The sequence below is a fragment of the Camelina sativa genome, chromosome 11 (assembly GCF_030686135.1).
Source record: "Camelina sativa cultivar CO46 ecotype springtype chromosome 11, ASM3068613v1".
NCBI classification, from domain to species: Eukaryota; Viridiplantae; Streptophyta; class Magnoliopsida; order Brassicales; family Brassicaceae; genus Camelina; species Camelina sativa.
Window position 1 is genome coordinate 7,347,085 of NC_141890.1, and position 24,564 is coordinate 7,371,648.

Consider the following 24,564-nt stretch of genomic DNA (forward strand, 5'->3'; position numbering starts at 1 on the left):
TTTATTTGTAGTAAGAGAAATAAAAGGATAACGAACGAACGATAATGTATAGGTGTACTACTTACGTGCAAGCTGTGACCTATGGATAACGCTTTGCTCTGATTTGTCCTATCAAATTTATTAATTCCCATATAGTTATACCTTATTTATTTCTCTGACCTCACGTAAATAACATAACGTTCACTCTTTCATCTTGATCCCATATTTTTTTTTTTTTTTCAAAAAAAAAGAATTGCGAATTGCGTTTGAATAAAGATTTTGAATTACTGATTAAGTTATCTTTATATTAGAGGATAGGATTGATATAGAAAGATTAAAAGAGCAAATAAGAAGCAAATAGAAAATGCATTGTAATAAAGGGGATATCTTAATCATCACCATGGTTGTGTTGTCTTGTTTGTGTTTCCTAATTTTTAAATTAAAAAAAAAAAACGGATCGGTTAATGTACTAGTAATCACCACCAACACAAAAATATCAAACCGAGATTAAAACGAAGAAAAATCAAACCGGACCGCATTATACTCATCATGACTTTGACCTTCGACTTGACAACCAAGTCACAAAAGTTGGAAAGAAAAATCAATTAAAGGGTAACGAAAATACTAGAAAACAATAAATAAATAAAAAAGTAATAGTCTTTTCTAGAAAAAGTAATCATCGACCTTTCTTTCCAAGTACTCGATTAGAGACTAGTCGTCGTCGTCGTCGTCGTCGTTAGTACTGTCAAGTACTCACTCGTATACGTATTAGTTATTACTATATTCTTATTTTCGTTAACGGCGCCACATGTTTGATGGAATAATCAAATCTCTCCACCAAAACCACCATTTCCGTACATCCCTTTAATGGTTTCAGCTCTCTTTCTCTCTATCTGGATTTTGATTTGTTTAACCAAGCGACTACTCTAATGGTCAAGAATTCTCTAATCCTATAAAAAAGGGTCGCCTTGTCTTTGATCTACGGATTTGATTCCATCTTTCTAATTTTTCATTTTCTAATCGCAGTTTCTGTCTTTCTGATTTCGTATTCGATTTGTCTCGTTGACGAGTTCAAAGTCTCTCATACGAGAACCCAAAAAAAAAAAAAAAAAAAAAATCCCATTTTTATTAAAGTATTAGACTTTTCCCCTGAAGATTGTTGTTTCGTGATGAGTACTGTGGAGAGCAGCAAACCGAAGATCGTCGAAGGTTCTTGTGGTTATGTTCTACAAGACGTTCCTCATCTCTCTGATTACCTTCCTGGTCTTCCTGTATGTTATTACTTCTCCCATCTCTTGATTTTGAGCTTTACGGTTGCAAAAGGTTGAAACTTTGATTTAGATATATTGGTGGGTTTTTGTGCATGTCTCTGTGTATCAACTTCAGCTGATAACTGTTTACTTTTGTTTTTGGAACTTGAGATAGATGAAATGAATTTCCCCATACTCTGAATTAGTATAAGATAGCCTAATAGGAAAAAAGGAGGGATGGTTAAGTTTGGTAGTTGGGTTCCAAGGATTATGAATGTGACTCAATAATGATGGTTAAGTTTGATTAAGGTTCTTTTGGGTTTTATATTATTGCAGACTTATCCTAATCCATTGCAAGACAATCCAGCATACTCTGTGGTAAAGTAAGTCCTTTTCACCGATGTTTAGCTGACTATGGTTCCTATGGTGATTGAATCATTAGCTTCCCAGTTATTAAATGGGTTTTCGTTTTTGGAAATTTTCAGGCAATACTTTGTTGATGCTGATGACAGTGTTCCTCAAAAGGTATATACATATATTTGGTTTGAAGCTTTCTATAATATCCATGGCTCCCTGAGAGTTTAGAATTCATGTTTCTTTTATTGGCTCTTCTCCTTGTTGTTTTAGATTGTTGTTCATAAGGATGGACCAAGGGGAATTCATTTTAGACGAGCCGGGCCACGTCAAAAGGTTTTTCCTTTTCTCAGATTGCTTCATTGTTCATTAGTCCATTTAAATAGGATCTGTTGTTGACTTAGTTCTCTGCAGGTGTACTTTGAATCTGATGAAGTGCATGCTTGCATAGTTACCTGTGGGGGTCTTTGTCCCGGCCTTAATACCGTGATTAGAGAAATAGTGAGCAGTCTATCTTACATGTATGGAGTGAAGAGAATACTGGGAATAGATGTAAGCTTTTGTGATTGTAATCTCTTGCATATACCTAAACAAATACGGTCTTTGTTTGTTTCATTTTCTCATCCTTGAGTCCTTTTTTCAGGGAGGATATAGAGGCTTTTATGCTAAGAATACTGTCTCCTTAGACTCTAAAGTTGTAAATGATATCCATAAGCGCGGAGGTACTATCCTTGGGACCTCACGAGGGGGTCACGATACCACAAAGATAGTTGACAGCATTCAAGATCGAGGAATCAATCAGGTTTCGATAACACACTACCTATATTAAAGTGTCTCTTTCTAAAAGTACATATAAACTCATTGTTCATGTAGTCTTTTTCATCATTCAGGTTTACATTATAGGAGGAGATGGAACACAGCGAGGAGCATCAGTTATATTTGAGGTAAATTCCATTCTCATCTTTCAAATTTGTAAAGTCTCAGAATTTGCTGATCTTGTGATGGTACCTATGTAGGAAATAAGACGACGTGGACTGAAAGTTGCAGTCATTGGAATCCCGAAAACAATCGATAATGACATACCTGTATGTAGCCCTCTCTTTGTTTCATCTCTAGAGAAAAGCTGTATTTTCTATGTGAAGATATTGAGAAAATTCACCTTTGTTCTGTGCAGGTGATAGACAAATCTTTTGGGTTTGACACAGCTGTAGAAGAGGCTCAACGAGCTATTAACGCAGCACATGTGGAAGCCGAGAGTATAGAGAATGGTATTGGCGTTGTCAAGCTTATGGGTCGCTACAGCGGTGAGTAATCTACTCTTCTGCTTTATCTTTGTTTGCCTTATCAAGCTCTTTTATCATATTATTTCACAAGTGCATGAACTGCTTTAACAGGGTTCATAGCGATGTACGCTACTCTAGCAAGTAGAGATGTGGACTGTTGTTTGATTCCGGAGTCACCATTTTACCTAGAAGGAGAAGGCGGATTGTTTGAGTACATAGAGAAACGGCTCAAGGAGAGCGGTCACATGGTGATTGTGATTGCAGAAGGTGCAGGACAAGATCTAATGTCGAAGAGCATGGAAACACTCAAGGATGCATCTGGTAATAAACTTCTGAAAGATGTTGGTCTTTGGCTGTCACAGAGCATCAAGGTAAACCAGAAATTACAGAGAAAGCCACAAACATTGTTTGATAGTAAAATCAGACTAAACTTATCATGTGTTAAATTTCGTTTAACTTATACGTAGGATCATTTTAATAAGAAGATGGTGATGAACCTCAAGTACATTGGTACAATTCTTATCCCTTCCACTCTCTCCACCATGAGTTTCTTGTTCCCTAATCTTAGCGCATTTGTCTCATCTTACTTTCAGATCCAACATACATGATTCGAGCTGTTCCTAGCAATGCGTCAGACAATGTTTATTGTACACTTCTGGCTCAGAGTGCAGTGCACGGTGCAATGGCTGGATACACTGGCTATATTAGTGGTCTAGTGAACGGAAGACAAACCTACATTCCCTTCTATGTGAGTTATAAATCCGCTTTAAATTTGATGGGTCCAAGTGGTTAAACTAATGAATCGTTAAACCACCATGATCATCATGTTGTCGTTCATCACCATCACTATACCATTGTTGTCATGGCATCATCATCATCATCATCATCATCATCATGTCGATTGGTTGTGATGTTGCAGAGAATAACAGAGACCCAGAACCATGTGGTGATCACAGACAGGATGTGGGCGAGGCTACTCTCTTCGACGAACCAGCCAAGCTTCTTGTGCCCAAAAGATGTCTCTGATAACAAAGAGAAACCGATGTCGGCTCTTCTGGACGATGGCAACTGCAATGGCACGGTTGATGTTCCTCCAGTCACCAAAGATATCACAAAGTGACACTGAACTGAACATAAAAGAACTACAACATATGCTTTTGTTTGGCGTTTTCAAATGATGTCCCATGTCTTAGAAAGAGTAAAATAAGTTGAGGATTTTACCCTTTTAGTTTTGTTGGATGCCTCATATTGTAAATAAATTTTAAACCTTACTCTATCTGTCTATCCTCTGCCATGAAAACTCGCCATGTATGGTTCCTGTACTCATCCTCGGTAACGGTCTCTCTTTCAAAGTTATAAAACCGGTATTTTTTTAAAAAATAAAAATAAATAAAAATAATGTAAATAAATAAATATAAATATTTGTTCCATTCATTCTATTTTGCATTATACCTATGTAAATTTAACAATTTTTTTTTTGTTATAATTAAAAACTTTTCTGTCTTTGTGTATGAGCTATAAAAGTAATCACACTTGTTCATAGTGGATGAATCTTTTTGCACCTATATGTGCTATTATTCACTCTGTTAATATGTGCTATTATTCACTCTGTTATTATTCACTCCACTAGATAAATGATCACTGTTCGTAAACTTCTGTTTATTTTACAGTTTAAGATAAATTGTACATTTTACAGTTTATTTTACAACAAGTATTAAGCATGGATTTACTCTCGTTAACCAAGTTGTACACTTTCGATTATATATAAGATCTTATATTATTAAAGCGTATACACATACTCTTTAGCATTAAAGAGGAGGGATGATTGTGATAATAATATAATTAACATAAGAGCATATAATATTAATACAATTACCATAGATTCACATTAACTCAACAATGTGTAAATATTTATAAATGAATTAATCAAACGACAAATCATCCATGCATGGGAATTTTTTTTCACCATCTCAAGTTCTCCGGAAAATACTGTAAAACGAAAAACAGAAGAAAGGATCATAAGTTGCAAATTTCATAAACATATATGTGTATATATATATATTTATATACTATTTATTCTCATATTAATATTTTTTTGTACAGAACATGAATATAATACTCACTTTCTTGATAAGAGACATGTAGTAGGGCTTAACCTTCTCCACATCAATGTGCACTTTGCTCTTACTGTATAAGTCGTACTTGCTGTAATAACAATAATTAATATAGATAGCAATTTAGAGATTATATTAGGAGAAATAATGAAATCACTTGATAATATGTTTAATCATCAAAAAAACTTAATTACTTGAAAACGTGTAGCCACTTGAGGTTCTCCTTGTCTTCCTCGTTCATAAGATGGGTGTATTCTCCAGCCGTGTGCAATGCTGCAATTAGTTAATAAATTAATTCAAATAAAGATTTATTCTTATTTATAAATTTAAATGTTAATAAAATCATATTTTTTGTTGAAGTGCTTACGATAAAAGGAATGGTATCGTATAATAAACTGTCCTGCGGACGGCAATGTACTTCCGTTTTCTTTAGCTACCTACGAAAATATTAATATAAAAATAGAAAATCATTTTTCCCTTTACACTAATCAACATTGATCAAAATTTCTAAAAAAAGTCATTATTCTATACAATATAAAGTAAAATAATCACATAATTACCAGGTACATGTAGTCGTCATGGCCCCATGACATCATGACATTGTTCAGTCCACATCTTTGAGAGTAAATCCCATTTTTAGTGTTGTAGGCTTTGTTGTGAAAATCTTGGTTTTCCATAAAGTACTGCACAAAGAGAAATTGTTTAAGTCAGCTAATTCATTTTGAGTACAATTATTTTACCAAAATTTGAAAGTTGAGCAGTTATTAGAATGTATTAGAATGTATTGATTATTTACCTTGTGGTGTACGTTAGATTCATCAAACGCACACCCAACAGGGAATGTGTCACCTGCAAGTTTTTTGTGAGAGAAAAATAACAATAATTAGTTTCACATATAAAATTATAACCTGAATTGTAAAAAAAATAATCACAAAATTTTAAAGTGAATTACCAACAACAGCCCATTGAGGAAGTCCTCCGAATTGTGGAAGAGTAATAACCTTCCCAAGATCTGAAAAATTCATAAATCCATATATAAGTTTCCCATAATCTGATCCGATTTCGATCTACATTCTAGTTTTCTAGATATCATATTCATTTATTTTTTTAATGTCATAATGCAAAAAATCTTGACAAAAAACCAGATTAATTCATTAATAAAAATGACTATATATTGGTAAGAAGTTACAACAAAATTACCATGGATAAGAGCGGTTAGATGAAGCCAATCCTCATTAGGGTAATCCTTGCGGATGGCTTCAGCAGATTGAAGCAAGTGCTGAATCTGAGGCTCGTCAAGATCTGGATCACTCTCGTCCACGACCTCGTTGAGAAGCTCACAGCATTCCCAAATGCTCATCACCTTCTTATCTAATTTACCATATTCCGCCCTCATCTTTGTCACCTGAAAAATACACAATACTAAATTATAACACATGCACATATTCTTTACTTGGATCACATCAGTTTTGATTAGATGACTAAGTAAACGCATAAACCCGCGAATGAGGTTTTAAGAATCTTACAAAGTCGACAGTTTGGTTAATGTGTTGTAATCTATAAAACTCTTCAACCCTCTTCTGCCTCTCACTCTCAGCATCGAAGTCCCTGCGACCAAAATACCAACGTAAGCGTTATTGATAAAGTCAAGATCTATAAGATCCGGCCAACAAAAAAAAAGAAGAGAAAACTCGAAATAATTAAATTTAAATATTACTACTAGGATATAAAGATACGTAGAAGAAAAAGAAACCTGAACTGACGGCCAAATGCATTCATGTCAGGTGCCAAAAAGGCTTCGTCGTCTTTGGTGGCCATGTTTGGTATCAAAACTCCTCCGTCCAATTTCAAGTCTCCTGTCTTGTCCTCACTCTTCCTCTCGAATGCAGAAACCTTCTCTACTTTGAAAAGAAAACAAAAAAAACTTGTCAGAATTTAGAAATGAAGATACAAAAAAGATTCATAATTATTTTTTCATAATGGTTTTCCTAGAAAATCGTTGATTTAGCTGGAAAATAATATCTTGATAATTACGTTTTTTTTTTTTTTGTTAAATCCAATATACTGTAATCCCATAGTTTTTATTGAGAATATTGTGGGAATAAATTCTTACCAAAAATCGGGTTCTCAACAGAGATTGTCATCTTCTAAGAACAGATTTTTTAAAAAAGAGAAGAAACGAAAAGAAAGAGAATACTGGTTAATTACGATGATTTAGGAATTAATTGAGATAGGAAATGAAATAACTCGTTTTGCTTTTTAGATTATATATATATATACTTCTGCGATGATGACGTTACGGTATTTATATATAGTAGTGGATAAGGCTTAGGAGACAATTCCTTTCCTTAATATTTGGAGAAAATATAAGTCCTTGTTGACGAATTATGTATTTTTTCTTTCCAAAAACAATTGCTTTTATATTTATCCAAAACCAGAAACGACTTTCTTGTTTTTTTTTTTTTTAGTATTTTCGAATTTAAGTTTAGGATAAAGGAAACTAATGTCAGTCATGATTTGATTTTTTTGGTGTAATTTTTTTTGCTATTTTTGACCTATTAGATAAGATTTGGTCATTTCTATTCTTGTTTATATTTGATCGAATTTTCGTTTTGATCTGAAATTTTCCACTAAATAAACGTTTAACTAGATTTTTTTTTTTTTTTTTTTAAACAGATTTTCTAATTTACATGCAAAAAGGGGAAAAATGCTAAAAATTACAACAATGACAATGAGTTGTCCTTAAAAAGTGTATAACAATAACAATTAACAATGAGTTGTCCCTCAAAAAGTAGAGAAAAAGTGTTAATTACTTTATTGTAGTTTTGTTGTACAAGTCAAAATGTTCTTAAAATAAATATAGGTTTTGACTCAGCATTGCGTGGCTTATATTTTATATGTTATCTGAATCATACCGATTTGCTTTTACACACATGCATGACAAAATATCTAGTCACAATCTTCAACGACATGTAATTCAAATAGTACGTTTCTTTGATTAGGCTACCAATATTTTTCCACACATTAAATGTTAATATATCGCACACATCAACTATTTACTTTTTAAGCTAAAATATCTCATGTAATAACTAATATAATTTGTTAAACTAAAATAATAAAAAAAATTTAAGCAAAAACTATTATAAACAAATAAGCATAATTTCATTTGCGTGTTAGTCGTGAACATGTTCATCGTACCTTTCTTCTTGATGATCGGTCTTCTATTACACTCTTTCACCTTCTCTAGCTAAATTTTCCTAGCGATCCTCTCTCTCTCTCACTCTAGTCTCTAGTTGTTGCAATATATATTTTATAACTTCTCTTAATATGTGGTATCTTTTATATGAGAGAAGAAAACAAAAGATGCAATATAAATGTTTTTGTTAATTTACATTTCAAGTGAAAACTTTATTTTTTAATCATTTAACTATATATGAAATTCAGAAATAATGCCTAACATTAATAGCCAAATTAATCAAATAATAATTTTTTTGTAAATACGAAAAATCGATTTAATGACAATAAAAGAACAATGTTAATAAGTTATATGAATATATGTTTGTCTAATCTTAGTCAAATAATCAATTTTGAAAGATATTCACATAAAACAAATTTTAAATCATTATTCTAGAGAATAAAACACATAGATACAACAACCAAAATGATCAAAAAGATAAATTTATAAAAAATGGAAATTGCTTATTGCAAATTGTTTGCAATGAAATAGTAGCAGAGAAATTTTATGAAAAAAAAAAAAAAAAAAAAAAAAAAAAAAAAACATTGAATCAACAATAGGATAATAAAAAGAATATTAAAATCTTTGCAGCTGAAGCATTTTTCCAAATCTTAGTTACAAAGTTTGTGTCTTAGAATTGAAAACACATCTCCCCCATTGTTATATATTCTTTTTTGTTGTAAAAAGAGAGACATAAATAGGTACGATATGTTGGAAGTAATTTCACCTTTTTCAATCAAAAGTAAAGTATATATTCACTGGTTTTTCTCGTCTCTACAATTAGTTTGCTCGTCTGAACCATTGCTTTTGGAAGTCATATCATATATATATATATATTTTTTGTTAAAGGGTATTCTATTAAAAATATATGCCCAATATGCTATTTCTGGATATAAGTCTATACAAAATCTCCTAAGGGCCCGATCCGTTACATCAAACCGAACTAAACCAATGAAATACAAAATCGACTGGGTTTATAAATCGAACCAAACCGAATGCTGAAAACCCTAATCTACAAACGTAGAACACGTTGTAGCCGCCGTCCAACAGAGCTGCGGATGCTTACCGGATCAGGACCTCCGGTAAGCCTGGACGACGTTAGCCGAACGGAGATGGTGATCCAAGATCCATTTCCATCCCGCCACCGTAGAGTCGCGTTTAGGAGGAGGAAGAGAATCGAGCTCGTCGTCGTCGAGGAGAGTTCTTGCTCAGTCGTGAGGGAGAAAGACAGTAGGGAGTAGATAAAGAGACCTTCGACGGTAGCTTAGCCTCGCCGGATCGGAGTCTACCTCTCCTATCGAGACCGATCCGGCGAAACCTCCAGAATCTCCGATCCCAGATCTAATTGTCTTCCTCACCCGTTCCTCGCCGTGAATCTCCTTCTCCCACTCTGCGTCGCTATTCCGCCGATAGAGCTCTTACCAGTGGAATTTCGCAGATACTTCTCCCTTCCACTGCCCCCTTGATCTTGTTTCCATGGTGTCGCCGAGAAGATGCGGAGTCGCGGATGAAGCGCCATGAGCCGTAGGGTCCTCATCATCACCGGAATTAATAAAGGACCCGCCGTCGGTGCAAGTGGTTGTGATCAGAAGAAAGAAGTTTTTGGGAGAAAAAAATCGCCGCGAGTGAGTATCACGCGCTCGACTTCTCTCTCGTCTATGACTCTAAAGTTTATTTCCCATATCATATATATTTGTTGCTACAACTTTGTTACATATTTTTCCGCAGAGCGTATCTTTAAAATCCTTCAGAAAAATAAACTTCTCAGAAGAAACATGTATTTCTCGCCTAACTACGACAATATAATTCTCAAACCATCAGATGATTAAGATAATTCCTACATCCTCTTTCTCATCATTTTACGTTCATTCTTTTCTCATTCATTCTTTTCACAACCATGGCATGGCTCGCCAGCTGTTCCCACAACCTCCAGGATGTTTGGTCCACTCTCCCTCTCCTCACAGCTTTCTCTATTCGTGTTTTGATCGCTATCAATGTTCATTTTTAGTCTTTGTTGTAAAAATCAGGATTTTCCATAAAATACTGCCACCAGAAAAGAAAGACAAAGTGTACGTATAATTTCAGACTTAGAAAGATTAAGATTTAAGATTTAGAAAGAATTTTAATGACTTTAAAAGTTAGGTAAAATATGTTGTTATTTAATCAAGACTTTTAAAAACTCTTTAAAAATTTGGTGTTATTGGTTGTGGATTTGTAAAAAATTATCTAAAATCTTGATAAATCTAGTGTTATTGGATTAAGAGTTTTATAAAGTCATTAAAAGTTTTATGTTATTCAAGTAAAACAAAAGAATCTTGGATTGTTAATGAATTCAAATTTTATGTTATTGGTTTAAGATTTTATATCATTTCCTTAATAACAAAAGTCATAAAAACTCTTTCATCAAATAGAAAGATTTTACAAGATTAGAAAAAACAAATCATCAAGATTTTAAAAAACTTCCTAAACAATCTCTCAGAATCCTTCATTTTTAACTTTCAATTTTCTATGATTCTAACAATCAGCAAGAACATAAAGTCATTAAAATTCTTTCTAAATCCTAAATCAATACCTCCCCTTATGTACATATAAACTCGTGCTTTGGTATAATTTTTATTAAAAAATCATAAATTCTATTAAAATATTTACCTTGTGGTGTACGTTAGATTCATCAAACGCACACCCAACAGGGAACGTGTCACCTGCAAAATTTTGCGAGAGAAAATAAACAATTAGTTTCACCCATACATATATAACTCACATCACTAATTAAAATGTTAATGAAAATATATATATTTAGTTACCAACAACAGCCCATTGAGGAAGTCCACCGAACTGTGGAAGAGTCATAACCTTCCCAAGATCTGAAAATCCAATAACTTATTTAATGTGTGATTAATTCTGATACACAACTAGTTGTACTGTATAATCTAATTCATCAATCGGGAATCAAACCGAAACCATCACAGAAAAATGGATAAGAAAGCGTCAAAAGTGAATTATTGTACATGACATGACTAGATGATAGAGAAGATAGAAAATAACCAATTAAACTTCATCAAAAGACTTTTTTTTTTTTATAAACCAAAGAAGATCCGATTCCGGTATCTAAATAAAAATCTAGCTAACCTTGATACAGAGCATATACCCATATTGTTCTGATAAATAAATAAATAAAGGAGTACTATTAGTATAATAACAAATTTACCATGGATTAGAGCGGTTAGATGAAGCCAATCCTCATTAGGGTAATCCTTGCGGATGGCTTCGGCAGATTGAAGCAAGTGCTGAATCTGAGGCTCGTTAAGAAGATCTGGATCGCTCTCGTCCATATTCAGCCCTCATCTTTGTCACCTGAAAAATAACACAATAGATTATAACACATACACATATTCTATACGTGGATCACATAAGTTTTGATTAGATGACTAAGTAAACACGTAAATCCTAATGAGTTTTTTTAAGAATCTTACAAAGTCGACAGTTTGGTTAATGTGTTGTAATCTATAAAACTCTTGGACGCCCTTCTACCTCTCACTCTCTGCAGCATCGTAGTCCCTGCGACCAAATTAACAATTTTCACGTTATTGATCAAGTCAATTGGTCTAAGATCCAGCCAACCAAAAACAAAAGAACACGATTTTAATTAATATAAATATTCCTATTAAAATTTAAGATATAGATAAGTGGGAAGGTAAAAAAAGAAACCTGAATTGACGGCCAAATGCGTTCATCTCAGATGCCAAAAAGGCTTCATCACCTTCGGTAGCTATCTTTGACGACTTCGACATATTGAAAAGCCTCCGTCTAATTAATTTTAAACAAATGTTAGTAAACGGCAAAATGTTAGGACATGTTAACTAACAAAATTGATAGTAAACGTCAGAATTCGCCAGATAATTTAATAACTGAGAATTTTGTAAATCAGTTGAAAATTCTACATATATTAAATTATACGTGCAACAAAGAAAAAACATGTCAAACAATATATAATGATTAATTGGAGTTTTGTCTTTAATATGCATGAGTTATGAAAAAGTGTTAGCTTGTAGAAGTCAAAAAACAAAGCTAGGATTACACGTGGCCTCTCTAATTATATGTTATCTTAATTCTACGGATTTGCATACAAAACAAACAAAATTTCATTAGCGTGTGGTGAAGTCGAGGCAAAATTATTTTTAGACAGTCAGAGACTAGCTAAGTAGATTATGGTGTAAAGAGAAAAGTCGAGAACCCTCTCATCTCATCATACCTTTCTACGCATACTCACCTTCCTTTTTACACCATCTCTACTTAGCGAATCTCTCTGTCTTCTTCTTTTTTTTTTTTTTTTTTTTTTTTTTAACTCCTCTATCTCTCTCTCTCGCCTCTCCATTGTTTCAGCTGTTTGTGTTTTGACTTGTAACTTCCTCCATATATAGGGGATCGACTAATAAAATAAAAAAATGAATACACACGTGAATAGTACATATATGGCCTATAGTTGTGTGTATATTACTTTACACGCGTGAATAGTACTTTACAAATTCACGTGAATCGCTAATATGTAATAATAATGTAAATCGCTGCAAACATGTTCCCCTCCAAAAGGATCCTATGTTCAGCATCCAATGAAAAAAAACATTTGTCATATAAGCACTAAAACGGATTAATCTTGCTACAGTTTTTGTTGCCCTAAAACTCCATGCACTAACCAAAACCACAGTTTTTGTATATATATATATACTCCTTTTTATTTATAGGGATCGGATACAATAATTGGATATCAGACAAAGTCATTCAAGCTCAATGACACACTGTGTCGGAAAGCATGTATATAGAATAAATGGAAGCTGCACTTTCTCTTCCCAATGCATTGGCTATAACAAGAATATCTTAGTCATCTCTTTTTTATATATATTATTGAAAACCATGTTAAGTGTCATCATACTTATGTGAAATTCAACACTTAAAAATATCCCAATTAAACTGTCAAAAAACTTAAAATTATTGAAGCATATGCATGGATATATGTTTGACAAAAAAAAAATGCATGGATATATGAGCACTAACCAAAACGAGAGTTTATTTTTTTGTTTGTCATCCAAAATCACTAACTTAATTACTGTACTTCAAAACGATTTACTACATACTTTATGCTTTTTGTTGTTGTTAATTTTAATAACCTATATAAACAATGAGCTTGGAACGTAATGATTAATTGAGTTGCAATTACATAGATTGATATGAAATAATAAATAAATTCAAGAGAAGGTTCACACTATTTGACATATGGAAACTAAAATAATTAAAATGTACTTGGGAATAAAAAATTTCCAACTTATATGGAAACTAAAATAATTAAAATGTACTTGGGAAATTGTTTTCAGTTATAATCTCCCTATCTTCTATACTAAAATCCGCATAAATTTTAAAAGAGTCTTTTCAAAGCATAAGTTGCAACATTATCACGTATCAAATTACCATTGATGTATAAAAATGTTACTTAGTGTGTGGTGTAGTAGAGAATAAAAGAAAAGGATGAAATATAAATGTTTGTGTATTTTCCTTTTATTAATATGCTACAGGTACAATTATTGGATATGAGACAACACATTATGTGCGAATGAAACATGCATATATAATCAATCCAAAGTTTCCCTCTTCTTTATGGCTTGGCTAAAATAGGAATAGCTTAGTCATCATTTTATTTTTTATTTTATTTTATTTTTAATTGAAAATTATGTGAAGCGATGTGGACATGCATAAAACAATGTTTAGTGATTCATCGAGCTATGTGATTTTGTTTAACCAGACTCTTGCATGCATCGTGTTTTGATCGCTATCAATGTTTCTTTTTAGTCCAATATTTTGATCTTTCATCATCGTTTAATTGTTTGATATTCTTGTTTAGTGTTGTTGACATGTGATCTCTTTGTTTTTATTTTAATCTAATCTAATCTAATCTTTTATCTTAGGCATAATGTAATGTTGATTTGTGGGCTCAAGAAATAATGGACCGGAGGCGTATAACACAATATGGACTACACTTCTAAAAAGACTTGAGTAAAATGGCAAGTTTGGAAATCACACTAATATTAGTTCTATTTAGTATCCAAAACTGGAAATTGGCGAGGTATAAGGGACTCAAAATATATTTTACGGATCCTTAGTATATACAGAAAAATATAATATCTAAGTAATTTATTTTCCTTACCATATTGGTAGGTATCGGATAGTATTCATAATCGAAAATTTCCAACTTATATGGAAGCTAATATAAATAAAATGTCTTTGGGAAATTGTTCAGTTAAAATATTATCTCCCTAACTTCTATACTAATTTCAAGAAAGTCTTTTCAAAGCAAATATAAGTTGCAACATTATCACGCGTGATGTATAAAAATAAATTACCGCTAAAAATAAGCATATACGTACGTATCAAACTACCATTGATGTATAAAAATGTTACTTTCCGAATTATAGATGCAAAGAGAAAAAGAAAACGACCGAGGAGAATTAAAGCTAAATTGCATTCTTATTATTTGATTATAAAACAGAGATACGGTGGTCAAGGTCGACATTGACAAACAACACCAACCACACTCTATAATCTCACAAGTAAAACATAAAATCCCAAACGAGGTTGCTATATATAATTATGATAAAATTAATATATATAGCTAGACCTTTTATTAAAACCAAAAAGAAAACAAAAAAAAAAATGTTGCATAGATATAGCGTCCACATAAAACGATTAGGTTATGCGGCGGAAGGGGCAAGGTTGGTAAGAACAACACCAACATATTCTTTGGAAGCCAAGGGTGCAGTGATCGGATTCTGCTTAGAGTCAGTCTCAACGAAGTATTTGTTGTCTAAACTCGAATCCTCGTAAATCTCCCACCATTTTTTCACCAACATTTGTATGTCTTCTCGATCCATATGCTCTTCAGCCTCATTGTATTTCCAAGGCTTTGAACCCTATAAATATTGATTAGAAATATAAAACTTTAGTAAATCCTTACATATAATTAAGTACCTAGAGAATAAAATAAAATAAACAAAATAAAACGTACATTAGCACAGTAATGAACAACACTGATTTGGTCAAGGTCAACATGTTCAGGATGACGCCAAAGCATAGCCAATACAAGGTTGTAGGTCGAGGGGATTGGTTTGTAAATGTCTCTGAAGTACATATTCAGAAAATCCTATCAAAAACAAACATTAATATTAGAATCGTATGATAGAGAAAAAAAACTCAAATAATGAAAAACAAAAATTGCACCTGTTCGGCAAAAAGAGTTGGAGTCGTGATTTGAACAACACGAAGGAGATCCTTGTAAGTAAGGAGATTTGGTTCAAAAACCATCATATATGTTTGCGCATCTGTATTCAAATCGGTGTACTAAATGTTTGATGTATATATGGCATATATTGCGTTATCGAATTATTCGTTACGAATATTTTCTAGTCTGTTTGTGTATAAACTTGTTCTGGTTGAGCCGACAGTTTATGGCAACTATTTATTAATTGCTTTATTTTAGGCGTAAAGGATGTATCGCCTTTGGGGGTCAAGCAATGGACCGGCGTATATAGTAAGATGGGCTGGGCTTTTAAATAGACCGTGACTTAAAAGGCTTTTTTTGACTAGAGAAACTCTCGTTGGAATGGCGGCTTTGGAGGAGACTCCCCTCTACTAAAATTCTGAGTTTGTTTGCAATCTGAAGAAAGAAAAAATCAGATGAAGAAGCTAGCGAGAAAATGGCGGAGAACTCGTCGCGAAGAAGATGATGATAAGTTCGTCCTTCCTACTTCTGACGACGTCGATTCTCGGCCTATCGATACGCAAGGTTTTTTTTCTCTCATCCTTATGAATTTTTTTCGGCAGATTCGTAAAAGCGAGCTCGTAGTAACTCTTTCTCGTTGACATCTTCGTTTTACAGAGCAAGAGGAGTTTGTTAGGTCGCTCGAGGAAGCTCATGCTCAGCAAAGTCGGCAGTGGAGGGTAAGATCGGAGAACATTATTTAATTTCTAGGAAAATTTGAGGAGTTTTCTGGTTCTAAAAGAAGTTTGTATTTGTTTTTTTCTTTTGCGTAGAGTGTGTTCGTGGTTCTTCTGATCTGTTATGGAGCTTTCCTTTTCTACTCCATCTTCCAGCAGTTCGTTTCACCATGGGAATTGGTATGATCAACTCTCCCTTAAGTGTGTGTGGCCTTGTTTCGTCCTCTTGTTTTTCCAGTGGTCTTTCTATTGAATTGAATCCATAGGTAAAATTCAGATCAGATCACTTGTCTTCAGTTGCAGCGAAACCTTTGATCTTATAATTACGGATTTGAATTAAAACTTAAGAGTTCAGTTGAAAGTGAGTATTGTTTCTATGATAGGTGTTGGATTTAGAGTTTTGAATTTATTGCCTGACTATGGAGAGCTAATATAACTACCTGAGTGAGTACAGTCACATTCTGTGTATGATACACTAATTCTATGTATGGAGTTAAACAAATGCCTCTTTATATAATAAGATATTGTACAAGCATGAGTTCTTCTTACATTATGCCAATTATTTCTGTGCAGCGGTATCACGCCTACTTCATGGAAGATCTCAAGTCATGGATGGTCATTTTAGCTGGTTTGTCTTTCATCTATGTGTTTTTACTCTGTAACCATGGTTTACTAGATTTGACTCGTCATTCGATATTGTGATACAGCCAATACCGAGCTTGTGTAGAAGTTTCTGTGTAAATCGCTGGTACCAATATGGGAAATAAGGAGTAATGTTAGTTGTTAGATGCATATTAATCTAATGCTTACTTTCGCATGGTCGGTCTCTGGCTGTAATTTCCGAGTATCACTTTTCATAAGAGAGCATATCTATTGGTGGAATAGTGTAGAACGAGAAAGATTGACTGCATTATGAGTGTTTTTGACCTTAGGCATAAAAATCCTTCCTCATTCTCTGCTACTATAATTATAAGAACCCATTCATGGCCATACTGAAACCTTAAATCCACGGGAAGACTTTGCTGCTTGATCTTCAGTTATCTTTCTTTAAGTTTTAGCATGTTTGACTCTTACAACAATAACATTTCTGTCATTGGATTGTTGGATCAGAGTGGATCGCTATCATGGCGTGCTGTCTCTCCATTGTCGGGCTACGAGATAAGAAGAATGATCATAGACGATGGTTCTGGTACTCATGTGTTGTTGGATCTGCATTGACCAGCTTTTGGCTTTACTACTTGCTGAGGTACACACTAGAGAGTATACAATTCATTACTTCGGATATCACTGTACACTTAACAAACCTTCAGAATTACTACAAGTCTACTACTAAGAGAAGCTAAAATACATTCAGTCTCAATGTACTCCAGAGATGCTGGTTCATAGATAATAATGCAATTTTTAGTACCATTAATCTTTTTGTTAGCATTTATGGTAGATCAAAAATAGGGATACTTATGCTCTATGTATGATTGTGCTGATCTGTTCTCACTTGTGTTCTAGGCTTCCAAAGTTCCGGTGGGATGCTATATGGCTTCCGTTTGGACCTCTTTGGTATGCACATCTCTCACTTAGATACAACCTTGTGTATATATATAACATAATACCAAATGTATGTGACACTAACCTCTGTTCAACTCACTGTACTATGAAATCGCAGCGGAGCTGGAACTTGTCTATACGTGGACCATCTACTGGAGGAATCATCTGAAGAAGTGAAAAAACTAAGGAACTATATGTACGCATATAAATCAAGGTAGAGATCAAATGCCATCCCAATACTCTTCAGAGTAACTCTGTGATAGCCAGTGTGCAAGTTTTAACTCTATCATCCCCTGAAGAGCTTTTTTCTTTTGCTGTAAATAGAATCGAGACTTTCAAGTTCTGCATGAACAGCTATAAGATTCATTTTGTATAGAAGAGAACTCATGATTAACTAAAAGCAGATTCCAGGTCACATAGGCAAATCATGACGCAGATTTACAGGTATAGATACTCTCATGATGTGATCACTTCGATAATGATCACATCTGAGCATTAGCATTTACTACTATGCGAAGTTGTCACGCACAAGAGTAAAATTATGTCTTGCTCACATTTCATGAGATATGGTGGACAAGGATTCAAGAAGATAGATAAACGTTCTCTTCCATAACTGATTCGAAAAAACCAAAATTGAAAAGAAATAAAATCTGATAGGGAGATTACAAGATAGTTCAATCCTCTTCTTCAATGACCTTAGTGCCAAGACCAGAGAGTCCTTCAGCAGGGATTTCAGCAACCGTGACAAGAGAGAAGAACTCTTCCTTAGCATCTTCGTCATCATTTCTCTTACGAGCAACTCGGACTCTGATCCTCCTAGGTGGACCTCTGATACCTTTGCTCCAAATCTGCTTGTTCAACTTGACATCCACTCTCACATCCTTAGTCCCCATTGCCTTCTCTGCAAACTTCCTTATCTCCTTGATAGCATTTGGAGCCTTCTTCTTAAAGGTACTGTTTTAGAACACGAATCAAGGCAATGTTCAATTTCAACTCATGATATCAGACAATTCCAACTGCTATCGAATTTTTGAAGCAAAAGAGCAAAAAGTGAGATTGGTCTGGGAGTTACGAGCTATGAAGGCGTCTGTGAAGGTTGATGGTGTACTCTCTGGTCACCACCTCCTCTTTCCTTCCCTTCTTCTCCGACATTTTTATGTCTCTATAATATGTTCCTGCGAATATCAAAACTCAAGTCTGTTTAGTTCCGATATCTAATACTGAACTGAATAGCTCACTTTACTTGAAAAAAATCCATTGGCACGAATTTTAAAACAGATATTAAGGTACAGAGAGAGAAGAGTATACCTTCGTCTATCTAGGAACGCCGATAATACAGAGCCGGTGGTGGCGGAGGAGTGTGGATGCTTATATGCGGCGCTCTATAAACTATAGGATGAAGAACTAACCCTAGTCCATTTTATGGGCTTTTTACTTTACTAGACCTGTTTTCGTATGCCCCAACTGACAGTTTCTGATGGGATTGGGCATTCGGGTAATCCGTTCGGATTCGGATATTACCCATTCGGGTTCAGGTAAAAGAATTTAGAAAAATAGAACCTACTGGGTATTTTTAGATATATGGGTTCGGTTCGGTTTGGGTACTATCGGGTTCGGATCGGTTTGGGTTACAAATTTTAAAACCCGATTAGTACCCGAACTACCGGGTACCCGAAAAAATATAATTAAATTTAAATAAATTTAGTTAAATTTTGATTTACATAACAAAATATTTTAGATATTTCGATTATTTTTGATATTTAGGTATAAAACTAAATGAAATATTCAAAATTATAATCATAATTTTGGGGTAATTGCATTATATTAATGATAAGTATTATAAATATGTTTATATGTTCGGGTTTAATGGGTACCCAAACGGGTATCGGATATTAACCGATCCTAACCCGAATCCACGGGTATTAGAAAATAGAACTCGACAGGGTTTTATAGGCAAACTCATACCCAATCTGTACCCGGTTTTTCGGGTCGGATTCTAAATTGGATATTCGGGTATGGTTTTTATGTCCACGCCTAGTTTCTGAACTCCAAAAAAAACATTTATTATATCGTAAGATAAACGTCCGACGATTTTCAACTAATTTTTAGAATTTTAAACTTTTGTTTTAACCTTGGATGAACTATTGTCTTTTGACATTTCACCGCGGAGGCAAATACTGAATTCTTTGTTGTCGGTAGAATAAACTCTAACAAGGTTTGTAACAAAGTGGGCGTTTGGTCTAGTGGTATGATTCTCGCTTTGGGTGCGAGAGGTCCCGAGTTCGATTCTCGGAACGCCCCTTTACATGTTTAATTTTTTTATATAATCTTCATTGCAACTTTCAGAATTTCGAGTTTTGCCAAAGACTCACAAGTTTCTTCTTGGTACTTTTTTATCTACTCTTGAGTCTTGAAAGTTGAGAAATCCAAAACATCACAAAGAACAACACTCTACCATCACAATAGCTCTCAATATAAAAAGGTTTCACAAAACACAGTACCCCAAAGATCACAAAGAACCACACTCTAGCATCACAATAGCTCTCAATATAATCTCCTGCAAATAGTGATCCCATCTCCAAGTGCAGCATGCGAGATCTGCACACGCTGATCAGCCGAGAGTTTCTTGTTCAGCTCAAGGGTTGCGTTCTTCACTTCTCTCCTCCACTCGGGTGTGTCAGACTCCGGTTCAGCAACTGATCCTCCCCAGAGAGTGTTGTCATACACTATTATCCCACCAACCTTGATCAGCCTCATAAGCCTCTCATGGTAGTTCGAATAATTCACCTTGTCTGCATCCACAAATGCGAAATCAAATCCACCCTCGTTCCCTTTCTGCATCAAAAACACAAAGACCACCTCAGAGTATTACATACTAATTCTTGTTTTTCTCGAGAAAGACAAAGAAGTATGAAGTCTTACATCGTTTAAAAGCTCGTCAAGAGCTGGAAGAGCTTCAGACTCTCTGAAATCAATTTTGTGTTCAACACCAGCTTTCTTTATAACTGGCAATCCTATCTCATACGAGTCTCTGTTCACGTCAATGGCTATAACCTGCAGAGCTCGTGTACCAAATCAGTTGCAGAATCGGAACAACGGAAGAGCTTATGATAGATATATGCACATACCTTGCCATCTTCTGGTAACGTAAGAGCAGTGAGGAGAAGAGAGTATCCAGTGAAAACCCCAACCTCAATAGTCTTTTTTGCATTTACTAGATTCAGCAGCATCTCCATCAACTGGCCAGCATCCGGTGCAGTAGCCATACCAGCTCGAGGGTGGTTATGAGTAATGTTCCTAAGCTCCTTGAGAGGCTCTGGCTCGCGTGGGTACACACTGGTCTCTAGTATATACTGTAACATTGTTCAAAGACAGGAATCAGATAAATGGAAAGTCAAATGAAGAAATGTGAAAAATGAATGAGTAGGGGAACACACTTTGTAGAGCTCTTCACTCTTCAGCAATCCCTTAGAATAATCTGATGCCTTGGCTTCATCTTTAGCCATTGTAAATCACAGTCTTCTTCCCAAAACACACTCAAGTATCTGCTCAAGGATTAAGGTATAAATTAATAACCAAGCCATGACTTAAGACATTATGCAGAGAACAAGGGTTCTTTATGATTGATTCAGGGTTTGTGAAATTTAAAATCTTTCTTCTGAAATTGGCGATCTTTCTAGTTTTGAAGGAAAAGCATCTAAGCAGAGAGATAGAGGTGAAAGCACAGAGCCAGAGGGATCTTTTATTAAGATAAGTGGATTTGATCAGATGTTATCAAATCCAGTTGCTTGGTTCTTAGAACTAAACTACTTCAAAAACCAATTGATTTAGCAGATCGTTGACTTCTTAATGATACATAAAGAAGACTTATAGAGTTATAATGAGTAGAGAGATAGAGAGCGTACCCGTTTCCGATCTTCCGCTACAATTTTGAGTGATGCTTCTAACACCTTACAAGGCTTGCTTTTATAGGAAATTGCAAACAAAAAAATAATGACAGACGGAAGACGTTGCAAATTTGCTCGTATATTATACGACAACTGTCAATATTTTGATTCTTTTCCTTTTATGTGATTAACAACAAGGATCCGTGCATGATGCCGTTTTATACTTCTCTGGTAAGGTTAGTGAGTGCTGATGTTTCACGAAGGAGACATCTTACCAAACGGTCCAAACCCATTTCGAAATAACGGTTCGATGATACAACCACTAAATATTCCAAAGCACTATGCTTTTGATGATCTTGTTTTCTGGTTTCTTTAATGTGAGCAAGAAAAAAAATGGGCATTCACATAATTTTAAAACTGAAAAACAAACACCAAAAGCCAACATGGTTAGTCGACTGATATTATTAAAGCTACCTTGAGTGATGATGATGCATCAGCTTCAAAACTTTTTTGTGTATTAATTATCCTGAGAAAAAAGAAATTAACTCTGCTGCTAATGTCAAGCCGTGAGATAGTTTAGGCATTCAATGATTTTTTTTTCTTTCTTAAAGGCATGTTTGTTTATGGGAGGGTTGCTTTGTTTCTTCAAGGGTAGTAGCCTGTGAAAGTGAAGCCCCTTCCTACGATCTCTCCTGCACAGTACCAAGCAAAGCATTCCAGACCAAATAGTGCTGCAATTCCAGCATCTTCGACCTTCAAATCCTCCCGATTCTTCCACAAGCCCTTCACGTGATCGACTTCCTTCCAAAATGACTCCGTACGCCCAGGAATGCTGCAATCCAATTAAATTAAATAAGTCAGTCATAGCAACAATGTAGTTGTGAATAACATATTCTGATAAGAAAATATACACCAACACACTTTATAAAAGCAGGTAAACGTTTGGGATCTAATTAAGATGCAGCAAAGCAGAGACCATCGATTGGCATGCGATGTATTCATGGTTCAGGCCTAGAATGTATAGTTCCATCATCCTTTGATATCTAAGCAAACCATCCCTTAAGTCCTAAACCTAATAGAGAACGAGCTACAACCAAACCAACCATGGAAAATAAGCTGAAAACTAAGCCAAGATATAGCTTTTACAGCAGAACAACAACAACACACCAAAGTCTACTCTGCAGTCTCTGCTAGAAATCACACTACCACGCACATTGATTGTACTACTTAGATAAGAGAGCAAAGGTGAGAAAAGAGAGAAACCTAGCAAGACGAGTGTAGAGAAGCTGCTTAGACAACTCATTACATTTCTCAACAGTGGCTGGCTCCTGGATATACATCTTGTTCTTCTCAAGCAACTGTTTGTAGTAAGTTGTGCCATGCTTGGACACAAACTTGGATGCTTCACAAGCCTTGGATTTCAGTTGTAGCAACTTGGATGCCATCTCTCAAAAAAACAAAACTCTTTCCTAAACCCATAAAAACACGAGTTTTAGATTATAATTCAAAAGAGGAGCTAATGGATACAGTTATTATTAAACCCAATTCCAAAATCAAACTAGAATCACCAAAACAAAACCCTAATCATCAAAAGTTTAAGATCATTTATAAATCATTCATTGTTCCACACTCAATCTAATCCTGCATGATAGTAAACCGACACGAATGTGCAGATCTAGTAGCACTCAAATTCCCAAAACAGGGAAAAGTGGAAAAAGAAGAGATGAAGCTTCAAATCAGAAAAAAAAAACAAAAAAAAAAGTAATTTAGAGGTCGCTCACCTTTGCTGATGTTTACCGGCGACGGAGATTGTAGAACTGGTGTCTCACCCGTTTACCGCAGTGGGATCGATCAACAGAGTTTTGGGGTTTTGTTTTGTTACCTCTCTCTCTCTCTCGCTCGCTCTCGCTTCTTTCTCCGATGATAAATTATGGGCCTTATATGGGCCTTCAGAAACTCTTAATAGGCCGGTGATGACACTTAAGAAGCGGGGCCAATTAAGCTAAGAAATATGGACAAGTTTGTTTCACCAGCAAAATACCATTTTTATTCTTTTTTTAAAAAAAAAATGTTATAATTTGATTGTAATTTGTAGTGAAAATTATGTGGTAGAAGACTAGAAGCATTACGTTTTATATTTTTGTAAATGTTTAACATTGTGTACGTGTAATTTGTAAATGCTACTCAGCGACTCTGGCTAAGGTCAGGATTACCGGATATTCCTATAAAAATAAGTTGAACGTTTTCAATATTTTCTTTTACACCAATTAATACGAAACAATTAAACAATAATAACACTAACATCGTATTTGAGCTGACGTGAGGTCTCAAACATATAAATGTATCTCAAATGGTATATTATTTGCCAATCCAAAAAAAAAAACGAGTAATAAGACGACCATGCGTATAATATTCAATAAATTCAAGAAAAGATAAAATAATAATACTACAAGCAGTATATGTACAAAGTGAGTAACAACATAATATCTCTCACCCAAAACCATAATATATCTTCATTAAACACGCTAATCAAATATGTTAGTCAGTCATTGGATCGCATTTTTGCTTAATGATTAGGTGTACTTGCATAATTAATCTGACTAGATTGGCATCAAATAATACTTTGGACCACTTATATTTATCTTCTTTCTTCGTCTTAATAAAATCATCTGAATAGAAATAATCGTATGCAATAATACACATGACAATATAATGTAAACAAAATTTACAAATTACAATCTAAAATTTATTTATAGCCAACTTGTCTTGTTTTTTTTTCTGCCGTCTATAACTCGAACACGTACACATACAGATTATAATTAAGTTGTGATACGACGACTCGACGAGGATGCTAGTTACTACGAACCACAAGTATTACCAATCAGAAAACTAAGTTACTAATTAAGTAATGAGAAAATATACAGTAACATTCTATAT

The 24,564-nt window shown here is 34.4% G+C and overlaps 7 protein-coding genes, 1 non-coding gene and 1 pseudogene across 11 annotated transcripts; 3 read left to right on the top strand and 6 right to left on the bottom strand.

Annotated features, from left to right (window-relative positions):
* Window positions 1-605: 605 nt before the first annotated feature.
* LOC104722328 (ATP-dependent 6-phosphofructokinase 3) lies at window positions 606-4,227 on the top strand. The gene is made up of 13 exons (XM_010440475.3): window positions 606-1,250; window positions 1,566-1,612; window positions 1,715-1,754; window positions 1,857-1,919; window positions 1,998-2,135; window positions 2,227-2,385; window positions 2,474-2,527; window positions 2,600-2,668; window positions 2,758-2,887; window positions 2,978-3,237; window positions 3,334-3,376; window positions 3,460-3,614; window positions 3,786-4,227. The coding sequence occupies exons 1-13, from the start codon at window positions 1,149-1,151 to the stop codon at window positions 3,984-3,986; spliced, it is 1,461 nt and encodes a 486-aa protein (XP_010438777.2). The 5' UTR covers window positions 606-1,148; the 3' UTR covers window positions 3,987-4,227.
* Window positions 4,228-4,624: 397 nt separating this feature from the next.
* Window positions 4,625-7,369, bottom strand: LOC104722330 (inositol oxygenase 4). 2 transcript variants are annotated; one of them, XM_010440478.2, is made up of 11 exons: window positions 7,094-7,369; window positions 6,734-6,881; window positions 6,507-6,588; window positions 6,181-6,385; window positions 5,933-5,992; window positions 5,777-5,829; window positions 5,541-5,663; window positions 5,348-5,417; window positions 5,175-5,253; window positions 4,990-5,071; window positions 4,625-4,855 (listed from the first exon to the last, which is right to left on the bottom strand). In XM_010440478.2, the coding sequence occupies exons 1-11, from the start codon at window positions 7,122-7,124 to the stop codon at window positions 4,829-4,831; spliced, it is 960 nt and encodes a 319-aa protein (XP_010438780.2). In that variant the 5' UTR covers window positions 7,125-7,369; the 3' UTR covers window positions 4,625-4,828. The 2 variants fall into 2 exon arrangements, with proteins under 2 accessions (XP_010438780.2, XP_010438781.2); XM_010440479.3 differs by having other exon boundaries at window positions 6,734-6,878; window positions 7,094-7,333.
* A 2,505-nt stretch (window positions 7,370-9,874) lies between these two features.
* Window positions 9,875-12,606, bottom strand: LOC104722329 (inositol oxygenase 5-like). Of its 2 annotated transcripts, none has more exons than XM_087474004.1 (7): window positions 12,486-12,606; window positions 11,924-12,022; window positions 11,689-11,773; window positions 11,424-11,569; window positions 11,020-11,079; window positions 10,865-10,917; window positions 9,875-10,258 (listed from the first exon to the last, which is right to left on the bottom strand). In XM_087474004.1, the coding sequence occupies exons 4-7, from the start codon at window positions 11,545-11,547 to the stop codon at window positions 10,220-10,222; spliced, it is 276 nt and encodes a 91-aa protein (XP_087330130.1). In that variant the 5' UTR covers window positions 11,548-11,569; window positions 11,689-11,773; window positions 11,924-12,022; window positions 12,486-12,606; the 3' UTR covers window positions 9,875-10,219. The 2 variants fall into 2 exon arrangements, with proteins under 2 accessions (XP_087330130.1, XP_010438779.1); XM_010440477.3 differs by having other exon boundaries at window positions 12,468-12,606.
* A 2,349-nt stretch (window positions 12,607-14,955) lies between these two features.
* Window positions 14,956-15,565, bottom strand: LOC104727736 (galactinol synthase 5 pseudogene; annotated as a pseudogene).
* A 283-nt stretch (window positions 15,566-15,848) lies between these two features.
* LOC104722332 (uncharacterized) lies at window positions 15,849-18,155 on the top strand. Of its 2 annotated transcripts, XM_087474003.1 has the most exons (8): window positions 15,903-16,046; window positions 16,140-16,201; window positions 16,295-16,378; window positions 16,582-16,642; window positions 16,772-16,826; window positions 17,309-17,444; window positions 17,702-17,752; window positions 17,859-18,155. In XM_087474003.1, exons 5-8 carry the CDS (start codon window positions 16,790-16,792, stop codon window positions 17,956-17,958), a joined length of 324 nt encoding a protein of 107 aa, XP_087330129.1. In that variant the 5' UTR covers window positions 15,903-16,046; window positions 16,140-16,201; window positions 16,295-16,378; window positions 16,582-16,642; window positions 16,772-16,789; the 3' UTR covers window positions 17,959-18,155. The 2 variants fall into 2 exon arrangements, with proteins under 2 accessions (XP_010438784.1, XP_087330129.1); XM_010440482.3 differs by lacking the exon at window positions 16,582-16,642 and having other exon boundaries at window positions 15,849-16,046.
* Window positions 18,156-18,272: 117 nt separating this feature from the next.
* Window positions 18,273-19,229, bottom strand: LOC104722331 (large ribosomal subunit protein eL31x). Its single transcript, XM_010440481.2, has 3 exons — window positions 19,049-19,229; window positions 18,813-18,915; window positions 18,273-18,694 (listed from the first exon to the last, which is right to left on the bottom strand). Exons 2-3 carry the CDS (start codon window positions 18,890-18,892, stop codon window positions 18,415-18,417), a joined length of 360 nt encoding a protein of 119 aa, XP_010438783.2. The 5' UTR covers window positions 18,893-18,915; window positions 19,049-19,229; the 3' UTR covers window positions 18,273-18,414.
* A 740-nt stretch (window positions 19,230-19,969) lies between these two features.
* TRNAP-UGG (transfer RNA proline (anticodon UGG)) lies at window positions 19,970-20,041 on the top strand. The gene has a single exon. It is a non-coding gene; the product is annotated as a tRNA-Pro (tRNA).
* Window positions 20,042-20,115: 74 nt separating this feature from the next.
* Window positions 20,116-21,826, bottom strand: LOC104722333 (putative caffeoyl-CoA O-methyltransferase At4g26220). The gene is made up of 5 exons (XM_010440483.3): window positions 21,646-21,826; window positions 21,178-21,285; window positions 20,869-21,093; window positions 20,663-20,794; window positions 20,116-20,575 (listed from the first exon to the last, which is right to left on the bottom strand). The coding sequence occupies exons 2-5, from the start codon at window positions 21,244-21,246 to the stop codon at window positions 20,285-20,287; spliced, it is 717 nt and encodes a 238-aa protein (XP_010438785.1). The 5' UTR covers window positions 21,247-21,285; window positions 21,646-21,826; the 3' UTR covers window positions 20,116-20,284.
* A 227-nt stretch (window positions 21,827-22,053) lies between these two features.
* LOC104722335 (uncharacterized) lies at window positions 22,054-23,580 on the bottom strand. Its single transcript, XM_010440484.3, has 3 exons — window positions 23,409-23,580; window positions 22,891-23,096; window positions 22,054-22,459 (listed from the first exon to the last, which is right to left on the bottom strand). Exons 2-3 carry the CDS (start codon window positions 23,070-23,072, stop codon window positions 22,273-22,275), a joined length of 369 nt encoding a protein of 122 aa, XP_010438786.1. The 5' UTR covers window positions 23,073-23,096; window positions 23,409-23,580; the 3' UTR covers window positions 22,054-22,272.
* Window positions 23,581-24,564: the final 984 nt, after the last annotated feature.